This window comes from Pantherophis guttatus, chromosome 2 (assembly GCF_059756535.1).
Source record: "Pantherophis guttatus breed Tessera chromosome 2, ASM5975653v1, whole genome shotgun sequence".
NCBI classification, from domain to species: Eukaryota; Metazoa; Chordata; class Lepidosauria; order Squamata; family Colubridae; genus Pantherophis; species Pantherophis guttatus.
In genome coordinates, this window is record NC_142064.1 from 258536308 (window position 1) to 258560859 (window position 24552).

Here is a 24552-nt window from a genome sequence, read left to right on the forward strand (position 1 = left end):
CGACCATTCTGACACATAGCCAAGGTCGCTTTGTAGGACAGCAGCATTGTCAGTGGTGTTAAATAATTTTATGTCATCAGCGAAGAGGACACAGCTGCTTTTAATATGATCGCATAGGGCAGGGGTCAGCAACCTGTGACTCTGGAGCCGCATGTGGCTCTTTCACCCCTCTGCTGCAGCTCCCTGTCACTCAAAATATGTGTCACAACCACCAATGTGCGACACCCGCCAGCACACGATTTATTGAGCTTTTCAACCCCCAGTAGGCCTGGATAAATCCCAGAAAAGAAAAGTTTCAGAAGAAAACAGAACGTTTAATTCAACTACATATGCTAGTTTTGTGGCCGCTCAAGAAATAGGCAGGCACGGGAAGGGTTTTGTGGCTCCCGGTGTTTTCTTTTCTGTGGGAAATGGGTCCAAATGGCTCTTTCAGTGTTTAAGGTTGCAGACCCCTGGCATAGGTCATTGATGTAAAGCAGAAAGAGTGTGGGTCAGAGTCTTTATGGGCATCAATCTGGGGGAGCCCACCTTGACATCAATCAAGCTGAGCCATTGAGCGGGAAACAGAACCTAGCCCTCCGTTGCAAGATCTAACATTTCATTAGTTCCCAGAAAGTCACAAGAATTCATGTATGAACACATCTTCTCCCTGCACCATGAACACAAGCACACGCTCCCCTGCATCTGAGTCATCAGCTGTCATTTTGAACAAGTGACACCGAGAGCGGCTGAGCTGGTGTGACCACAAAAAGGCTGCTGAGAAAATAACGTGCAGTTTGTTTCTTGAGCTTGGGGGAGGGGAGGGGAGTATGTGGGTTTGTTTGATGGGGCGTTTTTCCCCAAAGAAACAGAACACTTGCAGATTCCGTGTCGCTCGGAAGCTACAGCATTTCTCAAAGCTTTGCTAAATTTCTGTTTCTAGTTTTGTGATTAGATTCTCCACGCGTATTAATCATACCCGATTTAGGGCAAGTGACTCATTTTGTCCCAGATTTTATTCTGCGGATAGTCATGCTTTGTAAGTAACCAAGTTGAGTGATTCCGAATTGCCTTTCCCCAATCGGCTTTACCAGATCCATGTTGAGACTGGAGATCTGAGCAGGGCATTGCATTTTAAATGATTTGTAAACATAAACATTCTGAGGAACATCTTGGCTCAAAGGCTGCAATTTTCAGTAAGTGCTGTTATTTTGGTGTGTGTCTAATATTACATTAAACTTGCTACTGTGATAGCGTCCCAAACATTCCATGGTTGCATCAGTTAATGACTGAAAACTTGACTTCCATATAATTTGGAAGTTTGAGTAGACCTTCTTTTGAGGAAAAGGAAAAGGAAGGGAAGGGAAAAAAGAAGGAAAGGGAAGAAAGGAGCCTGAGTGCCAGGATTTAACATCCAGCTGCCTGGAATTACTGCGAGTTCAATTCTCACCAGGCTCAAGGTCGACTCAGCCTTCCATCCTTTCTAAGGTAGGTAAATTGAGGTCCCAGTTTGTGGGGGTAATAAGCTGACTTTGTAAAAATATACAAAAGTATGAAGGCTATTGCTTAACGCACTGTAAGCCGCCCTGAGTCTCCGGAGAAGGGCGGCATATAAATCAAAATTTAAAAAAAAAAGAAAGAAAGAAGGGAAAGGAAGGGGAGGGGAGGGGAGGGGAGGAGAGGAGAGCAAAGGGAAGGGAAGAGAAGGAAAAGAAAGGAAAGGAAAGGAAAGGAAAGGAAAGGAAAGGAAAGGAAAGGAAAGGAAAGGAAAGGAAAGGAAAGGAAAGGAAAGGAATCCCAAAGGTGTTTTTTCAAAAGGAAATTGGACTTTCTGTGGGGTGGGGGGGAAGGGAGTCCAGAAAGTCCATTTGCCTCTTGAAAAAGCACCTTTGGGACAACCACGATCTGGATGACTGAGAATCTCTATAGGCACGAAAGGGAAGGGAAGGTGAAGGAATATTCATGGAGGAATCAAAATCTGCAAGATGATAGTTGTAGTGTCACGATCAAAGCCCTGCCACTTTGTCCATACAGGGTTCTTCAGTCACAAAATGGTTTGTATAAACAGAGTTCAATCACAATACCTTACTGATGTTGATCAGCCCCTGCCTGCAGACACCCCTTCCTACACCAAACCATAATGTGGTAGAACATTAATATTAAAAGAGAAAAGGATGGGGCGGGAAAATCTGAGAACTTTGTGTTAATTTTAAAAAGGTAGATCCAATTTCGACAAAGTCTTCTTCCTTGCCCTTTTATTGAAAAGAGAAAAAAAAAAGAGATCAAGCACGTTGACATGTATGAACTATTTTTTGCTGCCAATGAAGCGTTGACTTCTCCTTCTGGGATTCTTGGGGCAGTCCACATTTATGAAATGTCTCAATCGTTTCCCAACAATGGAGATATAGCTGAGAAGAATATATCCATCGTGACTTGTATCAAATGATTTAAAGGCACAGTATCAGTCCTTTGGACTTCAGCCCCAAAATGTGTCAATAATAGATAAGCCCAGATGAGGCGAATGAACATTACTACCTCTGAACTGCTGCTCCAGCCAAAAGACGTTCATTAATATAAGTCATTATTAAAACGGCGGTGCCTTATATACAGCAAACCAACCTTACACTTGAGTTAATGGCACTTCAAGATCAAAGGAGACCCATCTCACTATAATTGCCAAGAATCGGGTGTTTAAATGTTATTCCAGAAGTATATAAGTGATTAATGTAAAATTAATTCAGTTCCTTCCACTTGTAGGAAGTTAGCACCCACCCCTCTCCTAGAAGAATGAAATATTTTAGGAAATATTAAAAAAGGCAGAATATTATATTTCCCTGGATGAGAAATAGAGAAACATCTTTTAAAGACAAACAGCTTTCTGCCTCTCCCCACCTCTGTTAATGGGCCATTAAGGCCTCAGCCAAGCTCACTCATTCCCCCCACCTTTGTCAATGGACCATCATCTGCAACACAATAGGACCCATCTAGCAACAGAAACTCACCACATGGCACCTGGGAAGATTACATCAGCCAGCAAGGCTAGCTAAGACCCCCACCCCCTGGGAGTCTGACAATCAATCAGGATACTCTTCCTGTGCCCCAGGAAGTTCAAAGCGCAGAGAGGGCATAACACCAAGGCACGCTCCGCATCTCAGCCGTTTTCTGTTCAGGAACTCAAACCATGTGATCCTGTCCACCATTAAACCATCTTTCCAAGCAGTCTCCATGTTTCCAGTGTCTTTTTCCCCACTTGGAACTGAACGCAGAAGGATATTTCTTCCAACACACTTCTTACAAGAATGGTCTACTGGGTTTGAAGGCTCAGATGTCATGTAAGTCAGACTTTTAATGAGTGAAAGAGACAAAATCCACCCACCCACCCATCCATCCATTTATCCATCCATCCATCCATCTATCCATCCATCCATTATGAACAGTCTCAATCAATCCAATGAAGAATAAAGATTCTACATTAAACCTTATGGATGTTAATCTATGATGCTTGTCCAGTGTTGTCAGGGAATAATTTTAATTTTTATTTCCCAGGTTAGGGGTGACAGACCCAGCTGGATTCTCAGTTTAAGAGGGGCACTCCTATTCCTTTACCACTGAGTTACACTAGCTCCCATATTAATCTACTTATCTACAGTCTCTCTGGTGTATAGAATTTCACCCATAATTAAGTAGCTACGCAGCCAATTCCTTATGGTCAGGGTAGTATCTGTGAAGGATAATTGCTTGCATAATGTATACACTTCTACTTACTATATATATTCCTTTCTTTGTGGTTCAATTGTGCAGTTAGGTAATGATTGTTTAGCAGTTTTTCTTTAGAGGGTCACTGGCATTATTCAATGGTAAAACACAAATTTAATCTTCTCCCCCCCATCTCTCTCTCTCCCTCCCACCCTCCCTCTCTCTCTCTCTCTCTCCTGCAGAGTAACAGTGCAGTAAAAGTGGTTGATTAACAATAGTTCCCACCTCCCTCTATTCCCTCCCATGTATCATCAGAATTTAATATTTAGTTTTAATTTAATTTACTTTTTTTTTTAAATTTGATTTATATGCCACCCTTCTCCGGAGACTCAGGGCGGTTTACAATGCGCTAAGCAATAGCCTTCATTCTTTTGTATATTTATCCAAAGTCAGTTTATTGCCCCCACAACTGGGTCCTCAATTTACCTACCTTAGAAAGGATGGAAGGCTGAGTCAACCTTGAGCCTTGGCGAGATTCGAACCTGCAGTAATTGCAGGCAGCTGTTCTTAATAACAGGGTGCTTTAGACCACTGTACTACCAAGGCTCCTTCTGTTTTACCGTACTGTATAAATAGATTTTTATGACTGCAAACCAGTGGTGGAATTCAAATTTTTCTACTACCGGTTCTGACTTGGTGGGCGTGGTGTAGCGTGGTGGGCGTGGCAGGGGAAGGATACTGCAAAATCTCCATTCCCACCCCACTCCAGGGGAAGGAAGGATATTGCAAAATCCCCATTCTCTCCCCACTCCTGGGGGAAGGATATTGCAAAATCTCCATTCCCACCCCACTCTGGGGCCAGCCTAAGGTGGTATTTGCCGGTTCTCCGAACTATTCAAAATTTCCACTACCAGTTCTCCAGAACCTATCAGAACCTGCTGAATAGCACCCTTGCTGCAAACTATCCAGACTTACCCTGTGGTAAGATAGGCTGCCAATAAATGTTCTCTCGCTCCCTCGCTCCTTCTCTCTCTCTCTCTCTCCATCATCTCTCTCTCTCTCTCTCTCTCTCTCTCTCTCTCTCTCTCTCTTTCTCTCCCTCCCTCCCTCCCTCCCTCTCTCTCTCCATTATCTATCTATCTATCTATCTATCTATCTATCTATCTATCTATCATGTATCTATCATTCAGCTATATCTATCATCTAGCTACCTACCTACCTACCTACCTATCATTGGTCTATCTCAACATTAAGTAAAGCATAATAAACAAATACACACCCCTTTGCTACCTGAGAACAGGCACATATACAAAAGGAGCTGTTGTGACAATGCACCCACCTTCTTGAAGATTTTGACACACACCCAAATGTCACCAAGTGCACACACTGAACTTGATCCCTAGAAAAAGAGGGATCCCACAACAGCCCAGTGAGGTCATAGAACAGCCTTCAAGCTGAGGAAACGAATTCAGATAAGCTTGTTCCAAATAGTAATCTTAATCAGTTTTAAATCTGATGCTTGCTGATAAGCACACGCAAGTCATTAGCTGATTTACCTTTCCAATCAACATTTGTAATCCATGCAGGGAAAATTTCAGAGGATTCCCCTCCCACAGATAGTTACATAACAGTACACTCAGGGAAAAAAAACTTTTCATGAAATAACATGAAGGGAACTTAACAAGAAAACTTCTTAAAATACTATTCGCTTTCAGAATCTAAAGAATTTTCATCATATTTATTTCAAAAGAATGGTAGCCCATATGACTGAATGCAGTATTTTTATTGTGATAAAGTAGGAAATAAATTCAAATTTACTAAATGAGAAAGTTTACATCAATATACCATAAAAAAAAGATAAGGACTCCTTAATAGGTCAAAATGGTTTCTGAGCTCTACGGCTATCAAAAGTGATTTATTCGAATTTATAGAAGGTGTCTGATAGCAACTTTTCCAACTAATAAATTTTATTAAAAGGCATTCATTAAGTTATTAACATTTTATAAAAAGGCATAAATGATCTGCGGTGCATGAACAATTATGCCTTTTAGCAAAATATGTTAGTTCATAATCTTTCTCACTTTTTGTCATGATTTTTATAGCTCTCCTTTTACAATGTCTAATTTATAGAATTTATAGAATAACCATAGACGACGCCAAACTCAAACATTAATGAAGTTTGGGAGAGGAACATATGATTAAAACCTTCCCCTTTTTTCCTTTTATTGTAATGTTATAAATCTTCATACATGGTATTATTTCAATAGAAATTTGGATGAAAAATTAAACAACTTTTTGCTTGTAATGTTGACATCGCCTATTAATATTGACTGACATTTTACTTTTTCTTATTTTCAATACTTTAAGCTTTCTAAATAATGGAGTGTTTATAATTTATAATCATATATTGTAAATATATGTTTATGATATCATATTATAAATATATATTATGATTATAAATGATGAACACTCCATTATTTAGAAAGCTTAAAATATTGAAAATAAGAAGAAGTAAAATGTCTGTCAATAATAATAAGATGTCAAATAACAAGCAAAAAGTTACTTAATTTTTCATCCAAAATTGAAAATAACATAAAAAGGTCTCTTGTATTTCATATCAAAGAAATCATTATGAGACAACAGTTTCAATATGAAACTGACGATTAATATTAAGATCTCTTCAGTGGTGGGTTGCTACTGGTTCGCTCTGGATCTTGCAAACCGATAGTAGAGGTGGTGGAAGGCTCTGCTCACCCGCCCAGATATTATTCAGGACATTGCGCATGCACAGAAGCTCACCACATGCGAGAGCTCCCATTGTAAACTGGTAGCAAAGGTAAGTGGAACCCACCCATGGTCTTTTGTATTATTACTTTGTGTGTGTGTGTGTGTGTGCTGATAAAAGCAAACAAAAGGAGCAAATTTAACAAAATTGAAACACCTGAAAAACAGAAAGGAAGGAAGGAAGGAAGGAAGGAAGGAAGGAAGGAAGGAAGGAAGGAAGGAAGGAAGGAAGGAAAATTTTAAAAGGCAAATTACTGATTTCTGATTCCCTGATTTTTGCACATTTGCTAATTTGCAATATTTGAAAACATTCAGGCCCTGTTAAAAGCCAGACAGTAAGGATTATGTCTGCTACGGTGCGCAATGTATGGAAACCATTCTTGCTTAAATTTGGTTTTGCATACAGTATATCAATCATATGGTCACACCTACCAGCTTGAAGGTTTTTTTTTATACCCTCACCTCAGAAACTCCTGTATAAGTAAGAATTAGAACTGAAAATTCTGACTCATCTAGAAACATCTGATTTTTCTTCTCCTACTGCAATTCTTCTAATAAATAAAAAAAGTATAAATCGGAGTTCCGAAGCCCAAATCAAAAGAAACAAAGGGAAAAAACATACTCGCTACATTTCATGACATGTGTTCAATTAAAAAGGAAATTCTCACTTGTAACAATGACACATGATTCTGGATTAAAATAAAATATGCTGATCACGAGACAAAACTTCAGCGGCTCAGAATGAGTCAAGAAACCTCCAGAAAATCATATCAAAAACTTTATTAGCATTTAAAAAATTTTTTTAAAGAAATTGCAGATGTTGGCTTTCATTTACTTGAAGTTAAAACAATTATATCAGTAAGGAAGCTTATATTATTAAAGTTTTGAAGGCTACAAATGAGTGCAGCCTTGACTCACTATTGTTGAAAGAATAAGATTAATCTAATGGTATCAGAATCTTTCAAGTTTTTGGATTCTACAATCTCCCAAGATTTGAAATGGTCACCTCACCTAACATTAGAAACATCACTAAAAAGGTACAATAAAGAATGTTCTTCCTGCATCAACTTAGTGGAGTGGAGTGGAGTGGAGTGGAGTGGAGTGGAGTGGAGTAGAGTAGAGTAGAGTAGAGTAGAGTAGAGTAGAGTAGAGTAGAGTAGAGTAGAGTAGAGTAGAATTCTTTATTGGCCAAGTGTGATTGGACACACAAGGAATTCGGTACATGAGCTCACAGTGTACATATTATTAGTAATAGGCTAATAGATCAAGGCTACAAAGTAAGGGTAGCCCTTAAACAAAAAATCCAGATTAGCCTTCTCCAATTTTATAAATAGAATTGTGATTACAATTCTACACAATTGTGAAAATTGGAAAAGCAAAGCTCTGCATGGCCAATACTTGAAAAGTATTGAAGGCAAAGCTGAGCAGAAACTAACTTGGAACTGGTTAAGATCAGGAGTACTGAAAAAAGAAACAGAAAGCTTTATTTTGTCAGCTCAAGAACAAGCCCTAACCACAAACTGCATGAAGGCAAAAATTCAACATGTTACCACCAACAGCAAATGCTGCCTCTGCAATGAGAAAGATGAGACAGTAGACCACCTGATCAGTGGGTGCAGCAAAATTTCACAAACTGACTACCTACAACGCCATGACCGTGTTGCTAAGATCATTCACTGGAAATTGTGCCAGAAGTTTGGATTTGAGTACAGCAAAAACCACTGGGAACATCAGGTTGAGAAAGTTTTAGAGAATGAGAAACTCAAGATTTTATGGGACTTTAGGATTCAGACTGACAGGCACTTGGTCCACAACACACCTGACATAATAATAGTTGAAAAGAAAAAAGTATGGTTCATTAACATTGCAATACCTGGTGATGCACGGATTGAAGATAAGCAGCAAGAAAAAATCACAAAGTACCGGGACTTACAAATTGAAGTTGAGCGACTATGGAAAAGAAATTGTGTGTTGTCCCAATTGTAATTGGAGCCCTTGGAGCAATATCCAAAGGGCTACCCTGCTATTTAGAAATTCTAAATTTACTGGACTTGAACATTTTGACTCTACAAAAAAACACCTTACTCGGAACAGCTTACATCCTCCGACAATAGCTTAACAGTTCCTAGGTCCTTGGTTAGGACTCGAGTTGCTGAGCTATTAATCAGCCTCAAAGGCTGTGAATCTCACTAAAGATTAAATTAATAATAATAATAATAATAATAATAATAATAATAATAATAAGTCAATGGTATTTGTGATGCATTTTTGAATGTTCAGTTGACTGAGTTTCATGTTTAATGAATAAAGTAAATAATAACAATACTGTAATAACAAGAGGAACAAAGAGGATCAATTGTTTACAGTTGATATTTCTAACTGTCACTATGTTCCACTCTTCTTTCTCAAAAGGGGGAAATAATTCCAAAATAATTTGGTGTTTCTTTTCTCCTCTTTTGGGAAAAACAAAACTAAACCCTCACAGCATTTGATTTCTCCTTCTGGATTGCCTAATTCCTCTCTTCTTCTGTCCAACAATCCCACCCCCTCCCCATTTTTCAATGTCCCAGTCTTTTCCCAACTAGCCAATTTCAAAGTAACCCTTCTCCCCAAATCTAAATACTAGGATCTCAAATCACTTTTCCAGTAACTGCAACTGGATCCTCTCAGCTGCTTTAGGAAGTTAGGATTTATTTTATTTTATTTTTTGTACTCCGACTTTCTGTCTTTAGGACAAAGTCACCGGGTTTTCCCGCCTATCTACTTGGCATAGGAAGCAGACTTCTGGAGCAATTCAGGAGCTGGGATTTCCCTGTGAAAACCTCAGATGTCACCGTGAACTCGCTTACCTTTTTGTTGTTATCTTCTCCAGCACTTTTTTTTTTAAAAAAAAGCTCCACAGGGGCTTTTCCAGATTTTTTTTTTTTTAAGGTTTTATGGGGAAGGGGAAAAAAAGTGCATTACTCATCCGTGGCATAGGTTGCCTTCTTATGTTTCCTTCCAAGGCTACGCTTACAATTTTATAACCCCGAGGCGGCTGTTTGCTGATACTGTTACGTAAATGTCTTAGGGGCTAGCTTGGATTTTGCCTGTTCTGTGTAGGGTAAGGATGAATGTGCAGATTCTTTCAAGGAGTGTTTTACATATGAATCATTCCCTTTTATTTAACGGATTATAGGATGGGTGGGAAAGGAAAGGGTTAGCTCTTGTTCCTTGAAACAGATTTGCCTGGCTTCCTTGTTAGATGGATTTAAAAAAAAATATAGTGACATTTTCACTTGGGGTGATACCTTTTATGGATTTATTACACCGATATCCTGTTTCATGGAAACCCACAGGAATTCCCCACCCCCTGTCCTTATTAATGTGAGTAAAAAGATGGGGAAAGATGGGGATTGATCACATAATTGTAGACAACATCTTGACTTTTTTGACCTACTCCCTTCAGATCCTTTTATCTTTTCTTTACTGGAGTATGAGGAATGCTCCCCTCTCTGATTTTTTTCCTCACAGCCACCTTGCGAATCAGGGAGAGATCAAGGAAATAACTTCTGAGTTGAGGTGAAATTTAAACTCTCTGCCTCCTTCCCTTGTTCTAGGGCTGATGTTTGCCGTCCGTCCAGTTGTTGGTGGAGTGGCTTAGTGCAGTGTTTCTTAACCTTTGTAACTTTAAGAAGTGTGGACTTCTAGCTCCCAGCTGGCTGGGGAATTCTGGGAGTTGAAGTCCCAAGGTTTTAAAGTGGACAAGGTTGAGAAACACTGGCTTAGCACATTGATAGAATCCAGGGGTGGGTTCTACTTACCCTTACTACCGGTTTGCAACAGGGCCACGCACGCGCTCTTCTGCGCATGCACAGAAGCGTTTGATGACGTTGGGGTCGGTGGGCGGAGCCTCCCGCCGGTTTTACTAACGGTTCTATAGAACCGGTGTGAACCGTGGGCAACCCACCACTGATAGAATCCAAGCAAACATGGTTCAGACAACAAGCCATGGTTAAGCAAACCATCTTTCAGAGTCTGTAGAGATTCTCAGTCATCCAGGTCATGGTTGTCCCAAAGATGCTTTTTTTTTTCAGGAGGCAACTGGAGTTTCTTGTTTTTCTTTTTGAAGATGTTTCGCTTCTCATCCAAGAAGCTTCTTCAGCTCTGACAGGATTCCATTCCCCATTATCCTGTCAGAGCTGAAGAAGCTTCTTGGATGAGAAGCGAAATGTCTTCAAAAGAAAAAACAAGAAAAGTCCAATTGCCTCCTGAAAAAAAAAAGCACTTTTGGGACATCTTTCAGAGTGATATAGGAACTGATCCATTTCCTTTCAAAAGAGGGCATCACAAGAATAAGCTTGTGACCAATTTGAGCTATTTAATTATTTTTTTAGCAGTAGCTCCAGTCAAATGAATGAAAGCAGCCAGTGAACATAGTTTTTTTAAAAAAACCTCTCTTCTCCAAATACGCAGAGTTGGTGAAAAGGGGGGAGTGGGTTGAATCATCCACTTATAGGGGAGTCTTTCCAGTAATAGAGCTTATTTATTTTGCAAACCAATAATTTTTTTTTTTAAATATAGAATGAATCATTTCCACGAAACAATAATAAAAAACAGCTGTGCTCGGATATATTGCCAGAGTATTCCTTTCCTTTTCCTTCCCCTAATTTCTCCAGAAAGTGTTGGAAATACAAATGATCTGAGGCACTTATTTCCTTTACAAAAAGCAAAATGAAATCAAAGTTTCAGTGAAACCATCAGCTCGCTATTTCCAGCTTGTGCCTGTGAGGGGGGTCACGTTTTTTTCTGACTCACATTTATAATTATAGCCATGTCCTATAATTAACTTCCAATGTGGGGCTTCCTTCACACCAAAGTCTTGATTCTGTATAGGCATTAACCAGGTTGAGATGTAAAGTTAACAACCTTCATCAAATTATCATGCCATTCTAAATAACTGATCGGTTTGGATAATGCTCTTAATGCAAGTGCTTTATATTGAAAAATTTAGCGATCAAAATCACTGACCTTGATTGGATTTCGTCATGTCCAGGCACTGTTTTGAGAAGGGAGGACAGGATTTCCTTATAATAGGGGGGGAAATGGGTCCTCCAGTTAGTATCTTACCATATGATAATATTGTAAGAATGGGGATTATGGAGAATCAAGGTGGGTACTACTGAAAATGCTTGAGTAGAAGTTGGAAGATTCAAGTTCTAGAATCCCCTTCAACTACAGATACTCCCTTGGGAATGATGGGCCAGTTCTCCCCACAATGGTCTAGTGATTACATCAAGGAGCTCCAGGTTCTAGGTTCCCCTTCAGCCATGGAAATTCTTTTGGGGACTGTGTGCCCAAACCTGGTCCAGTGGTGAAAGAGTTGGACTGGCACCAGGGAGACCCAGGTTCTAAGTTCCCTTCAGCCACAGATGCTCCCTTGGGAACGGTGAGCCAGTTTTTCCCATAATGATCTAGTGGTGAAAATGTTGGGCTTACATCAAGGAGATCCAGGTTCTAGGTTCCCCTTCAGCCACGGAAACTCTTTAGGGGACTGTGCGCCAGTTCTTCCTTCTCAACCTGGTCCAGTGGTGAAAGAGTTGGGCTGGCACTAGGGAGACCCAGACCCAGGTTCTAGGTTCCCCTTCAGCCACGGATGCTCTCTTGGGAACTGTAGGCCAATTCTTCCCTCTCAACACAGTCTAATGGTGAAAATGTTATACTGGCACTAGGGAGACACAGGTTCGAGATTCTCCTTCAGTTACATTTGGAGGTCCTTCTCTCACAGTCAGGACCCAGTGTGCTGTAAAAGGGGAAGATATTGAACTAGCAGTTAGGAAATACCGGTTCTAATCCTCCCTTAGACATATGCTGTCTGGGGAATTCTGTGAGTCCCTGTACACAATTTAAAGTTGCCAACATTGAGAACAATTATTCTAGACTAGCATCAAGATCAACCGGGTTGTACCAATATTGCAGTAATGAGGACAGGCTTTCTAACCTAAAATTCCACAGCTGGATGAAGATGATGATTTATTAGATTTAGTAAGGCCAATTTATTATGGCCACCCACTCAAAGGATGGCATAAATCGATCCCTAGTGTGTGTGTCGAAACAGGCATATTTGGGTGCCCTGGTGTCACTTCCTGCTCTCCCCACTGAACACTTCTGAAACAGTGATCGCCTATGGGCATGTCAGCTAAGGATGGTGGGAGTTGTAGCACAAAGGGTGTATCACCTGGTCTGGTGATGAAAATATTGGACTGGCACCCCACCCCTGCGAAGTAGGATAGTGTGAGGAGGGCAAATCAGCGTCCTAATCGATGGGAGGTGTAGGAAGAAATATCCTTCTGGCTTCAGCTCCAAGTGGGGAAAAAGACACTGGAAACATAGAGACTGCTTGGAAAGATGGTTTAATGGTGGACAGGATCACATGGCTTGAGTTCCTCAACAGAAAAGGGGACAAGACACAGTGAGTCCCCGGGTTTTATGCCCTCTCTGGTTTTGAACTTCCTGGGCCCCCGAAAGAGTATCCTGATTGGTTGTCAGACTCCCAGGGGGTGGGGGTCTTAGCTAGCCTTGCTGGTTGATGTAATCTTCCCAGGTGCCATGTGGTGAGTTTCTGTTGCTAGATGGGTCCTATTGTGTTGTAGATGATGGTCCATTGACAAAGACTGAGTTTCTGCCTCTGGCCCATTGACAAAGGGTGGGGAGGGGCAGGAAGATGGGAGCTGCTTGGTCTTTAAAACATGCTTCTCTATTTCTCATCCAGGGAAACATAATATTCTGCCTTTTTTAATATTTCCCAAAATATTTCATTCCTCTAGGAAAGGGGTGGGTGCTAACTTCCCTACAGTAAGATAGTGTGAGGAGGGCAAATCAGCCTCCTGATCGATAGGAAGAAAGGGAATCCAAGGATTGGCAACAGGAAGGGCATCCGGGCAGTAAACACTCAGCTCCATTCAGTTGCCCGGATTCAAAGGATTTATTAGGGGGGTCATTAAAAGAGGATGACGATGAAAGCGAAATCCAAGGAGGGCCAGGACGGCAGATCGATTGCTTTCCCCTGCCTCCGCTTCCTGATTCCCCACAAACCCCTGCGAGGTAGGACAGCATGAAAGCAAAGCAGGATTCGCTTTCTTATTTATTTTATTTTATTTTATTTATATGCCGCCCTTCTCCGGAGACTCAGGGTGGCTTACAATGCGTTAAGCAATAGCCTTCATCCTTTTGTATATTTTATACAAAGTCAGCTTATTGCCCCCACAAACTGGGTCCTCAATTTACCTACCTTAGAAAGGACGGAAGGCTGAGTCAACCTTGAGCCTTGGCGAGATTGGAACCTGCAGTAATTGCAGGCAGCTGGTCTTAACAACAGGGTGCTTTAGACCACTGTACTACCAAGGCTCTTAGCTTTCTGGGCCAACCCATTTCCCAAGTCACGCCCTTTGAGTTCTTTTTTTCTTTTCCTTTCTTTCTTTCCTATTCCCCTCGCTTAATTTCCCCTTCCCGGATTGTTAGATATTCGCTTTCCTTTTTTTTTTTTTTTTTTTTCCCTTTTTAAAAAACCCTCCAAGCGGCATTTCCCCCATTGCTCCGTCTCTTGCACGTCTCCCGCACGTCCGGACAAGTCGAGGCATTTCCCCCCCACGTCGGGGCTCCGCCCACCGTCCTTTTCCAGCACGCAACCTCACCCGGCTGCCCCGACGACGAAAGCTGGCTCCGGGCCCTGGGATTCCCTCGTGCGTATTCGGATGAGTCACGCGTGGAGCGGGCAGCAGCGGCGCCGCCTATAAAGGCTCTCCACCCGCCTGGCTGCCGGCGGAGTCAGCTTACGAAGCGGAACGGAAGAGTGGAAAGGGATATAGATAGAAAGATAGATTGATAGGTAGATCTATTTGATTGATTGACGGACGGATCGACGGGCGGGGCAGATCGATCCGGAGACCAACTTGGGAAACTTCGCCTGGAGGGACCAGCTCGGCTCGTGGATGATGGGAAAGCTCCGCGGCTCCGTGATGCCCATGGATCCTCTGGGCAAAGTCGGGCTGCTGTGCCAAGCTTGCGGGTTCCTCTTGACCAACCCGCAACAGGCGGAATGCGGGCATCGCTACTGCCGGAGATGCGTGAAAGGGCTCTTCAGGTGAGGGGCAAGGAGGATCTTTGGGGCGGGTGGGTGAGAAGGCAGGGAGAATCGCGACCTGGGGGTGCCCGTTTCCCCCCCCCGTCCCCTCTCCATGCAGGCTTTCGGACTACGAGCCCCATCAGGCTCAGCCAGAACTCGAAAGGGTCCGGCGTGCGGGCGGAGAAGGCTGAAAATTGTACTGGAACTAAGTCCGTGTGGGGGGAGGTTGGGGGGGGGGCGGCGTGTAGAGGAAAATCGACTTTTTCGTACATCTGGATTTGCCGGTTGGGTTGTGTGTTGTGTTCCTGGGGACACAAATTTGTGACACGGGTTTTCTGACTTGGCGAGTTGGCGGTTAGACTTAGATCGGCGTTTCTCGACCGTGGCAGCTTGAATTCTCAGAATATTTGCCCTTCTTACCGGTAATAATTTGGCAGAAAAGCCCTTTTTGGTTCCAAGGGGGAAAATCTTTGCCTCCTTTTCTTATTGGTAGCTAAGATAGAGAGAGAGAGAGAGACCCGCAAGCTCAAGAGTGATTGATTGGTTATGTGATAGACAGACAGACAGACAGACAGACAGACAGACAGACAGAACCCCCAAGCTCAAGAGTGATTGATTGGTTATGTGATAGACAGACAGACAGACAGACAGACAGACAGACAAAACCTTCAAGCTCAAGAGTGATTGATTGGTTATGTGATAGACAGACAGACAGACAGACAGAACCTTCAAGCTCAAGAGTGATTGATTGGTTATGTGATAGACAGACAGACAGACAGACAGAACCCCCAAGCTCAAGAGTGATTGATTGGTTATGTGATAGACATACAGACAGACAGACAGACAGACAGACAGAACCCCAAGCTCAAGAGTGATTGATTGGTTATGTGATAGACAGACAGACAGACAGACAGACAGACAGACAGAACCTTCAAGCTCAAGAGTGATTGATTGGTTATGTGATAGACAGACAGACAGACAGACAGACAGAACCCCCAAGCTCAAGAGTGATTGATTGGTTATGTGATAGACAGACAGACAGACAGACAGACAGACAGAACCTCCAAGCTCAAGAGTGATTGATTGGTTATGTGCCATCAAGTCGTTTGGCATTTCTATGGCTCACAAAGATAAATTTTTCTCAGACCGGTATTTGGTTCTGATCTTAATAGGGACTGACCACTTGTCAGCAACCATTTCTCTGGATTGGAATGAATTGTGAATTAAGTTTATTTTTCTTTTTTTTAAAAAAAAAAAATTCAGGCATCTGCCTGTTTAATACATAATTTTTCACCAGATTTCGGGCTAAGTTCCTTAATTAATTACTACCTTAATTAGTTCTATATTCATAATAATTATTAAATCATAATTATTAATGATGTTATAAATATGTAATTATAATTATAACAATTAGCCGAGGTGGTGCAGTGGTTAGAGTGCTGTACTGCAGCTACTTCAGCTGACTGCTAGTTCAGCAGCTCAGCGGGTCAAATCTCACCGGCTCAAGGTTGACTCAGCCTTCCATCCTTCCAAGGTGGGTAAAATGAGGACCCAGATTGTTAGGGGGCAATATGCTATTTAGTATACTGTCCTTGGTGTAAGCCGCCCAGAGTCCTCGGAGAGTGGACGGCATAGAAATACGACTAATAAAATAAATTACAGTACAATCTATGTTCCAATTCCCCTACGTTTTTTGGGTTATCCCCATGTGGTATTTATAGATTCTGTATTTTCATAATCTGTATTACATTTCAAATATAAATATAAAAATACAGAATCTATAAAAACAGCTCTCTCCTGTTCTGTATTCAAATGCCCTGTTAGTTTTTAATTTGACAAATGAACGAGGTTTTCCTCAGAATTCTGCCCTGCTGTTGGGTTTTATTGCTGGATGCCTTGAGCACTGTTTTTTATTTTCCTGGTTAAGGAGGGACAGACCTAAAATGAAATGGATTTGACTAATCAAATCATAAAATGGAGTTATATTGCCTAACTATAAAGGAAGAGCCAAAAGATAAGTGGAATGAAGGACGTGTTGAAGGATGGAAGCAGCAGGTGATTGGAAGGGTTCTGTGTGGGACAAGAGTCCTTTCAAAATGTATTGTTGTTAGATTTTCACTCAGTTCACCTTTTCCTTTCTTTTCTTCCTCAGGGACTCAGAGAGAATAGTCTCCTGCCTTACGTGTAAGAAGGTCTTGCATCTCAAAGAGGTGAGTTTCAACATAATTGTCCTCAGACCTGAACAACCTTAAAAGTTGCCAAGGTTGGAGACCCCTGTTCTAGAGAATTCTTTCTCCCTTGGAAATTAGTGTAGCCTTGTAAAGTCATAAAACGTAGCGGGGTTAGATGGGCTGGTGGTTTGTTCTAGCAGGGTTGGGGTTCTCCTGATGTTCTCAAAAATGTGCTCCACAAGGCATGAGTGCACCTCCATTGCTAAGCCAAAAGAAGTCATATGATTGATTCGCATAATGGAGGTTCCATCTAGTGGCGGGAGAGGAATTGTATCTTAAAAGATAGGCTGTGGGGTGGACAAAAGCTGGACCAAAGTGAAACTTCACTACCCATGGCAGAAGATACACCACCACACAGAGTTTAGAATTCAAGTCATGTATATCAGGAGACTCCAACCTTGGCAACTTTAAGACTTGTGGACTTCAACTCCCAGAATTCCTCAGCCAGCAAAGTTGGCTTTGCTAGCTGAGGATTTCTGGGAGTTGAAGTCCACAAGTCTTAAAGTTGCCAAGGTTGGAGACCCTTGATCTATATGGCGTTCACCCTTTTCTGTAAGATCTTCCCACTAAATGTCTATGGAGAGTCTCAGGTCTAGGTCCTAAATGTGCTTTTTCAAGAGGCAACTGAACTTTCTTGTTTTTCTTTGAAGACGTTTCGCTTCTCGTCCAAGAAGTTTCTTCAGCTCTGACTGGATGAAGAAACTTCTTGGATGAGAAGTGAAATGTCTTCAAAGAAAAACTAGGAAGTTGCCTTTGGGACATCTTGCCATTAATTCTCAGGATCTACTGTCTGGCATTACTATCTCAGTCCACCTAATGGTAGAGATCATCCTATTGGTGGAAATTAATGTTAGAAGGGAGGGTATGGATTTAATGTTACCATGATCAACTCTTATCATTGTCATCTGACTTCTTGAATCTTTCACTTTCCAGTTCCATAGTGACAGAGCAGCAGAGAACGACGCTCTCGACACACAGATTGCCTGCCCAAATTTTGACTGCAGGTGGACGGGAACTCTGAAATCATACCAGGTATTTTCAATGAACATAGTCCCTTTTCATTGCTTTTCAGTCAGCCCTCAAGTTCACTGTTAAAAAATATATTAATATCTCATTAAGATTTAATACGATACTAGGTATGAACTGGTCCATAAGTGTGGATGGCAATCTTCATAATTAATACTACTACTAATATGATGAAAAATGTTGGTAATAAAACCCCAACAGTTCAGATTCAGGTTCAGATTCAGAATAGAGCTAGAAAGGACCTTGGAGGTCATCTAGTCCAACCCCCTGCCCAAGCGAGAGAGCCTATATCATTCATTTCAGACAAGGGGCTATCCAGTCTCTTCTTTAAAATCTCCAGTGATGAAGCACCCACAATTTCTGAAGGCAAGCTGTTCTACTGGTTAATTGTTCTCACTTTTAGGAAGTTTCTCCTTAATTCCAGCTTGCTTCTCTCCTTGATTAGTTTCCATCCATTGCTTCCTGTCCTACCTTTTGGTGCTTTGGAAAATAGTTTGATCCCCTCTTCTTTGTGGCAGCTCCTTAGATATTAGAAGACTGCTATCATGTTCCTCCTAGTCCTTCTTTCCTCTAGACTAGCCATACCCAAATCCAGCAACCGTTCTTCATATGTTTTAAATGAAGTTAATGGTTAAATGAAATATTTCCTGGATTAAAAATAAAAAATCCATATCTTCCTTGAGGAAAGGGCTAGAACTATGTGACAATTTATGAAAGAAAGACTGGGAAGTGTGTATCCCAGATACAAGCTGATGTATTGTTGTTATGAGGGCATTAGACTAGCAATACCTAAAAAAGGGCTTATCTGGCTACTAATGTACAACTCCCTGGAATCTTTGTCAGAAGAAAGCCGTGTGAGTTAAAAACTTTAAAATGCGTCATGGACTTGGAAGCTTTTAGAACTTCTCAATCTGGTTTATGTGTCAGAGTCGTGATCAAGTGTCAAAAACCCTAGTTTGAACCATGCTGTCCCGATTTTTAATTTTAGGAGCATTTATGCCTCCCTGAGGCACCTATCGGAACTACAAAAAATGCCACTTTGATTCCTGAAGACCAAAATGAGAATAAAGAGAAGGAAGCACACTGGAGCGTCACTGCCCCTATTATGGTAAGTTACTGAATAAACTTTGAAAGCCTAATTCTTTACCCATGCATCGTTCAGTGGTCAATTTTAAATGATCATTCCCGGAAGGGCATAAATACCAATTTAAATGGTTTTATGAAGGCGTTGGACACATTTATGGAGAATGAGAATTCATGGAGCATCACAGGAACCAGATCAGGGGTCATGTACCTTCTAGTTCAGGGGTCTGCAACCTTAAACACTCAAAGAGCCATTTGGACCCGTTTCCCACAGAAAAGAAAACACCGGGAGCCACAAAACCTGCCTATTTCTTGAGCGGCCACAAAACTAGCATATGTAGTTGAATTAAACATTCTGTTTTCTTCTGAAACTTTTCTTTTCTTGGATTTATTCATGATTGGCCCACCAGGAGTTGAAAAGCTCAGTAAATTGCATGCCTACGGGTGTCGCACATTGGCAGTTGTGACGCATATTTTGAGTGACAGGGAGCCGCAGAAGAGGGGTGAAAGAGCCACATGTGGCTCCAGAGCCGCAGATTGCTGACCCTTGTTCTAGTCTATTGCCTGAATCATGGAGAGATCTTAAATATCAGTTGCTGGGAAGCAACAATACAAGAGGCCATAGCCTCAAGCCTATGGACTCTTGTCATTTATTTATTTTTTTGAGTTAAAAATGCATCTGGTTGGCCACTATGTGGACCCTTCATATAGTCTTAAGATGCCACTAGGTTCCAAAGAGAACCTAGCCAATTGTAGAAAGAAGTACTGAAAGATTGAAGAAGAGAACTTTGAGAAACCTCAAGAGAAAATGGGGTTTTTCAATCAAAACATGGAAGCGCAACATGAACAAATTTCACTCATAATGTAATGCTTAGAGAAAGGGTGATTTTATTGTAAGGTCCTACGAATTTAGAAACTTCATGAGGTAATGCTTAGAGAAAGGGTGGTTTTTTATTGTAAGGTCCTGTTGATTTAGAACCTATGAGCAAAGAGGAAAACAGTAGCACTTTTGAGAACAGTGGTATGGGGAGAGAGAACTGACTTAGAGAAAGGGTGATTTTATTGTAAGGTCCTATGAATTTAGAAACTTCATGAGGTAATGCTTAGAGAAAGGGTAGTTTTTTATTGTAAGGTCCTGTTGATTTAGAACCTATGAGCAAAGAGGAAAACAGTAGCACTTTTGAGAACAGTGGTATGGGGAGAGAGAACTGACTTGGTTTTGTGCCTCCAATTTTGGGCTTTTTCCTGATGTGAGCTTATCTTCTCCTTCTCTAGGGTGGTCCTTCACTGAACATCGAAGCTGTCCAGCTGCGTATGGAGGCAATGGAGCTGATGGTTGCATCTTTGCGCCGGCAGCTGAATCAGCAGGTCTCCAATGTGAAAACGCTCCAACACTGCTGTTCCCAGTATGAGGAGTTGCTCAAAATTTCTCAGGAAACACGTAACAACCCTCATGGAACCAAAGGTTCTGTACCATCTACTCAAGAGCTGGCCAGCACTGATGGAATCTTGATTTGGAAAGTAGAGAATTTCTCCAAACTCCTGAAGGATGCCAAAAGTGGGAAAAGGAATTCCATCTTCTCTCCGGCTTTCGCCACCCATCCTTTCGGATACCGCCTCTACGTCCGACTGTACCCTGATGGAGATGGTGTAGGCAAAGGTGGCCATCTTTCGCTCTTCCTGGCTTTGGCCAAAGGGCCTTACGATGACATTCTGCCTTGGCCTTTCCGACAGAAGGTCACCTTCTCTCTCTTGGATCCCACACGAAGGAAGTCGCCTCTGATGGAGACCTTCCTCCCAGATCCCCAAAGCACCTCTTTCCAGCAACCTCACCAGAAACTCAATGTGGCCAGTGGAAGCCCTCTATTTGCCAGCCATACTGAGATTCCCAGCTACCTCAAAGATGACACGCTCTTCCTCAAAATAGTGGTGGATTTGACAGGGATAGACATTTAATCAGCGGTGGGATTCACTTACCTTCCCTACCGGTTCGCAAATGTGAGCTTTCATGTGGCCTTCTGTGCATGCGCAGTGCTCGCATGTTACATCCAGGCAGGTGGGCGGAGCCTCCTGCAGTCGCCGCTATTGGTTCACCCGATCTGGAGAGAACCGGCTGAATCCCACCACTGCATTTAATGCTGGAAAGAGATGGAGAGATTTCTATGGTGAACTTATGTCGCATTTCCATCACTTTTGATACTTCAATTTTTTAAAAAAATCAAATCTTTTTTTTTTCTTCACTATTACCCAACTGTGTCAACCACAATTTCTGTTTCAAAACAGATCATCAACTGCTTCTCAGGGTCATCTAAAGCCTGCTTGTTGTTTTGGCTTGAAATCATGGGAAATTGATCTTTCATTATCCTCAGACTGAGGTTGGACATCCACTAAACCAGGGATCGGCAACCCATGGCTCTGGAGCTGCATGTGGCTCTTTCATCCCTCTGCTGTGGCTCCCTGTCGCCGGTCGGCTCCACAATTGATAGGGCTTTCGGTTAGGACAGGTAGAGGAAAAAAGAGGTCAAGCTAGGAGGAGACTCTATGGTGGGGGAACTGGACTTCCGGTTGGCTCCAGAATAGAACGGGAACCGGGGCTTCCGGTTCGAACTTTTGTGGCTCTTTGAGTGTTTAAGGTTGCCTCCCCTACACTAAACATTACAACCTTTATGGGATTTTAATGGCCAGCTATTGGAGAATGTCTGTTAAATGCAGAGAACTGTGGGATATGTTTTTCAGTGGTCCAGGATGTCAAATGCCTTCCTATAAATATCCAATCCTGAGTAATAACTACTATATTTATCTGGGCGGGGAGAAAACCCAGCTTCCTCCAGATCAGAGCATTACCATGGGACAGTTGTAAATTGATAAACCAGGAAGATCAATTTTTGCTTATCTGTTAACCTGTGATGTGGCAATCCAAGGACATGTTTCTTATGGACAAAGTAGAATAATATGTAAACAAATATATATGTCCAAAGTGCAGATGTTCAGTTTATTACACTGCTTTCAGTTTGTTAAAAATACACATTTGGCATAAAATGACGAAGCAGAAAAGTTTTCCACTGATGACTCTTTGTGATAAGTTATTATGTATGGGAATTACAACACAAAACAGGATGTTTGCTGTGGTATATTGTTACATGTGTATGTGTGCATTTGGGGAGTGTTTCCCTATTAAATATTAGCATGGATTGAAGGAACCTGATTGTTTTAAAACACCAATTTTAATTGTTAATTATATCCATCACACTATTTATGGAAAAGGGACTTTGCAATAACAACTAAGGATTTTAGGATGTACATCCTTAGTCTTGACATTTTTTTTCTACCTCGCATTATTATTTATTATCAACTCTGGTATTTATTATGTAAGACTACCTGTGTATTGATATGCAAATAAAACATATTTATACGATTGATGAAAAGTATTTTGTTTCTTATAGAAGAAAATAATGTAAAGACAGCAGCAAACTGATGTTTGATTTCGCTTTTCTACTAAGACTTAAATCATGATTTTTCTTTAATGTGGTTCTTGGGTAATTGTTAAATAGAGAGGATGTCCAATCATCCAGTGATTCATATCTTACTGTGGGAAATTTAGAGCCATTAGTTCTAGCCTGTTATGTGGGGTGGAAAAAAGGCAGATTTCCTGGCTTAATCTGGTAGGACCAGGGGTGAATTGCTACTGGTTCGGGCTGGTTCGCCTGAACTAGTAGTTAAAAATGCTTTTAAAAAGTTAAAAAAAGGTTCCAACGATCACGTGGCACAGCTGATTGTCACAGCTGATCATCAGAATTTTTTAAAAACTTTTTTTAGTTAAAAAATGCTTTAAAAAAGTAAAAAAAAGGTTCCAATTATCACGCGGCACAGCTGATTGTCACAGCTGATTGTCACAGCTGATCGTCGGAATTTTTTAAAAAACTTTTTAGTTAAAAAATGCTTAAATAAAAAAAAAGTTAGCCACCCAGTCACATGACACCCCCACCAAGCCACACCCACCAAGCCACACCCACAGAACCGGTAGGGAAAATTTTTGAATTTCACCGCTGGGTAGGACCAAAACAGATTAGTTTTAAGGATGTCAGGCCAAAATAAATATCAGGATTTGGCAAAGAAAGGGGGACCAGAATTCTCTTTTTGATTCGTTATCACTATGGCTGCTTGACTAATTGACATTCATAGATATACAAGTAGTCCTTGACTTAACAACCAATTATTTAATGAACATTTGAAGTGACAAAGGCACTTAAAAAGTGACATGGCCGGTTTTCACACTGTTGCCACGTTCCCATGGTCACGTAATCAAGAAAATGGCAAGAAAAATTTTAAAGTAAGGCAAAACTCACTTAACTGCCTCGCTTAACAACAGAAATTTGGGGCTCAGCTATGGTCGTAAGTCAAGAACTACTCAGTTGCCCAAATGTTTTTATGACAATATGATACTGCTAGCCTCTAATTAGAAATTTCACTCTAGGTATGACTAAGGTGACTAGATTTTAACATTGGTAAAGCGGGACACCCACCATTTTGTGGGCGTGGCTTGGAGGTCATGTGACTGGGTGGGTGTGGCTAGCTGGTCATGTGACCGGGTGGCCATGGCTATGTGTATAGAAAAAAGTCATTTCTGACAGGTCCTCGCACTTTTGACTGGTCCTCACACTTATGACCATCCTCACATTTATGCCCATGCAGCATTCTTAACAACCATGTCACTCATTTCACAACTGCTTCTCTTCACCATGATGACAAGATAGGGCAAAAATGTAAAATGTGAGGACAGTCGTAAGTTCGAGGACTGGTCAAAAGTGTGAGGACCAGACCAGTCAAAAATAACTTTTTCAACCCTCTGAATAGTCCATATGCATAAAAGGATACAGCAATAGAGAGGGATGAAGGAAGGGAAGGGAAATTAGAGTAGGAGTGAGGGTAAGAGAGGGAGGAAGAGAGGAGGAGAAGGAGAAAGGAAGAGGAAGTAGGGAGGAGAAGAAGAGGGGGGGAAGAGAAAGTAAGGAAAGAAAAGAGAGAGGTGGTAGGTTTGAGGAGAAAGATTGCTGTACAAAAAAAAAGATGAAAGGGAAGAAAGCCAACCCCATACAAATATAAAGATATTAAGATAAAGAATGAATTGTTAAACTTTAAAGAATAAAAGAGAACAAATATGAATAAATAGCAATAATTAGAAACACATACAAACATACAATGTATTTTCTTTGAACAGAATATTTGGCTGGTACACAAATTTAAACAGTGTTTCAATTAAATTTCAATTAAATTTACAATTTCTATATTTCCTTTTTGCCATATTTATTCCTCATCTATTTTTTTAAAAAACCAATATTACCCTTCATCCTCATCTCTAATCTTAATCAAATTCAATTTTTCCCTTCTATTCTATATTATCCCCCTTCCCATTGTCATCTATTTTTATATCCATCCTCACATTGGTTAAATATGTAATTATGTAATACAGTTGTTTAATACAAATTCAACATTTTATTTATTTATTATATTTCTATACCGCCTTTCTCCCGTAGGACTCAAGGCGGTGTACAGTCAAGAAAAATATAGATACACAAACATCATAAAATTGCTAATTAAAATTATTACTTAGTTTGGTCAATTAAATAAAACCCAGAATTAGATAACATT

General features: G+C 41.1%; 1 protein-coding gene across 1 annotated transcript; it reads left to right on the plus strand.

Moving 5' to 3' along the window:
• Positions 1-12238: 12238 nt before the first annotated feature.
• Positions 12239-22322, plus strand: LOC117667903 (TNF receptor-associated factor 2-like). The gene is made up of 5 exons (XM_034421528.3): positions 12239-14581; positions 16716-16773; positions 17728-17826; positions 18809-18928; positions 20179-22322. Exons 1-5 carry the CDS (start codon positions 14430-14432, stop codon positions 20857-20859), a joined length of 1110 nt encoding a protein of 369 aa, XP_034277419.1. The 5' UTR covers positions 12239-14429; the 3' UTR covers positions 20860-22322.
• Positions 22323-24552: the final 2230 nt, after the last annotated feature.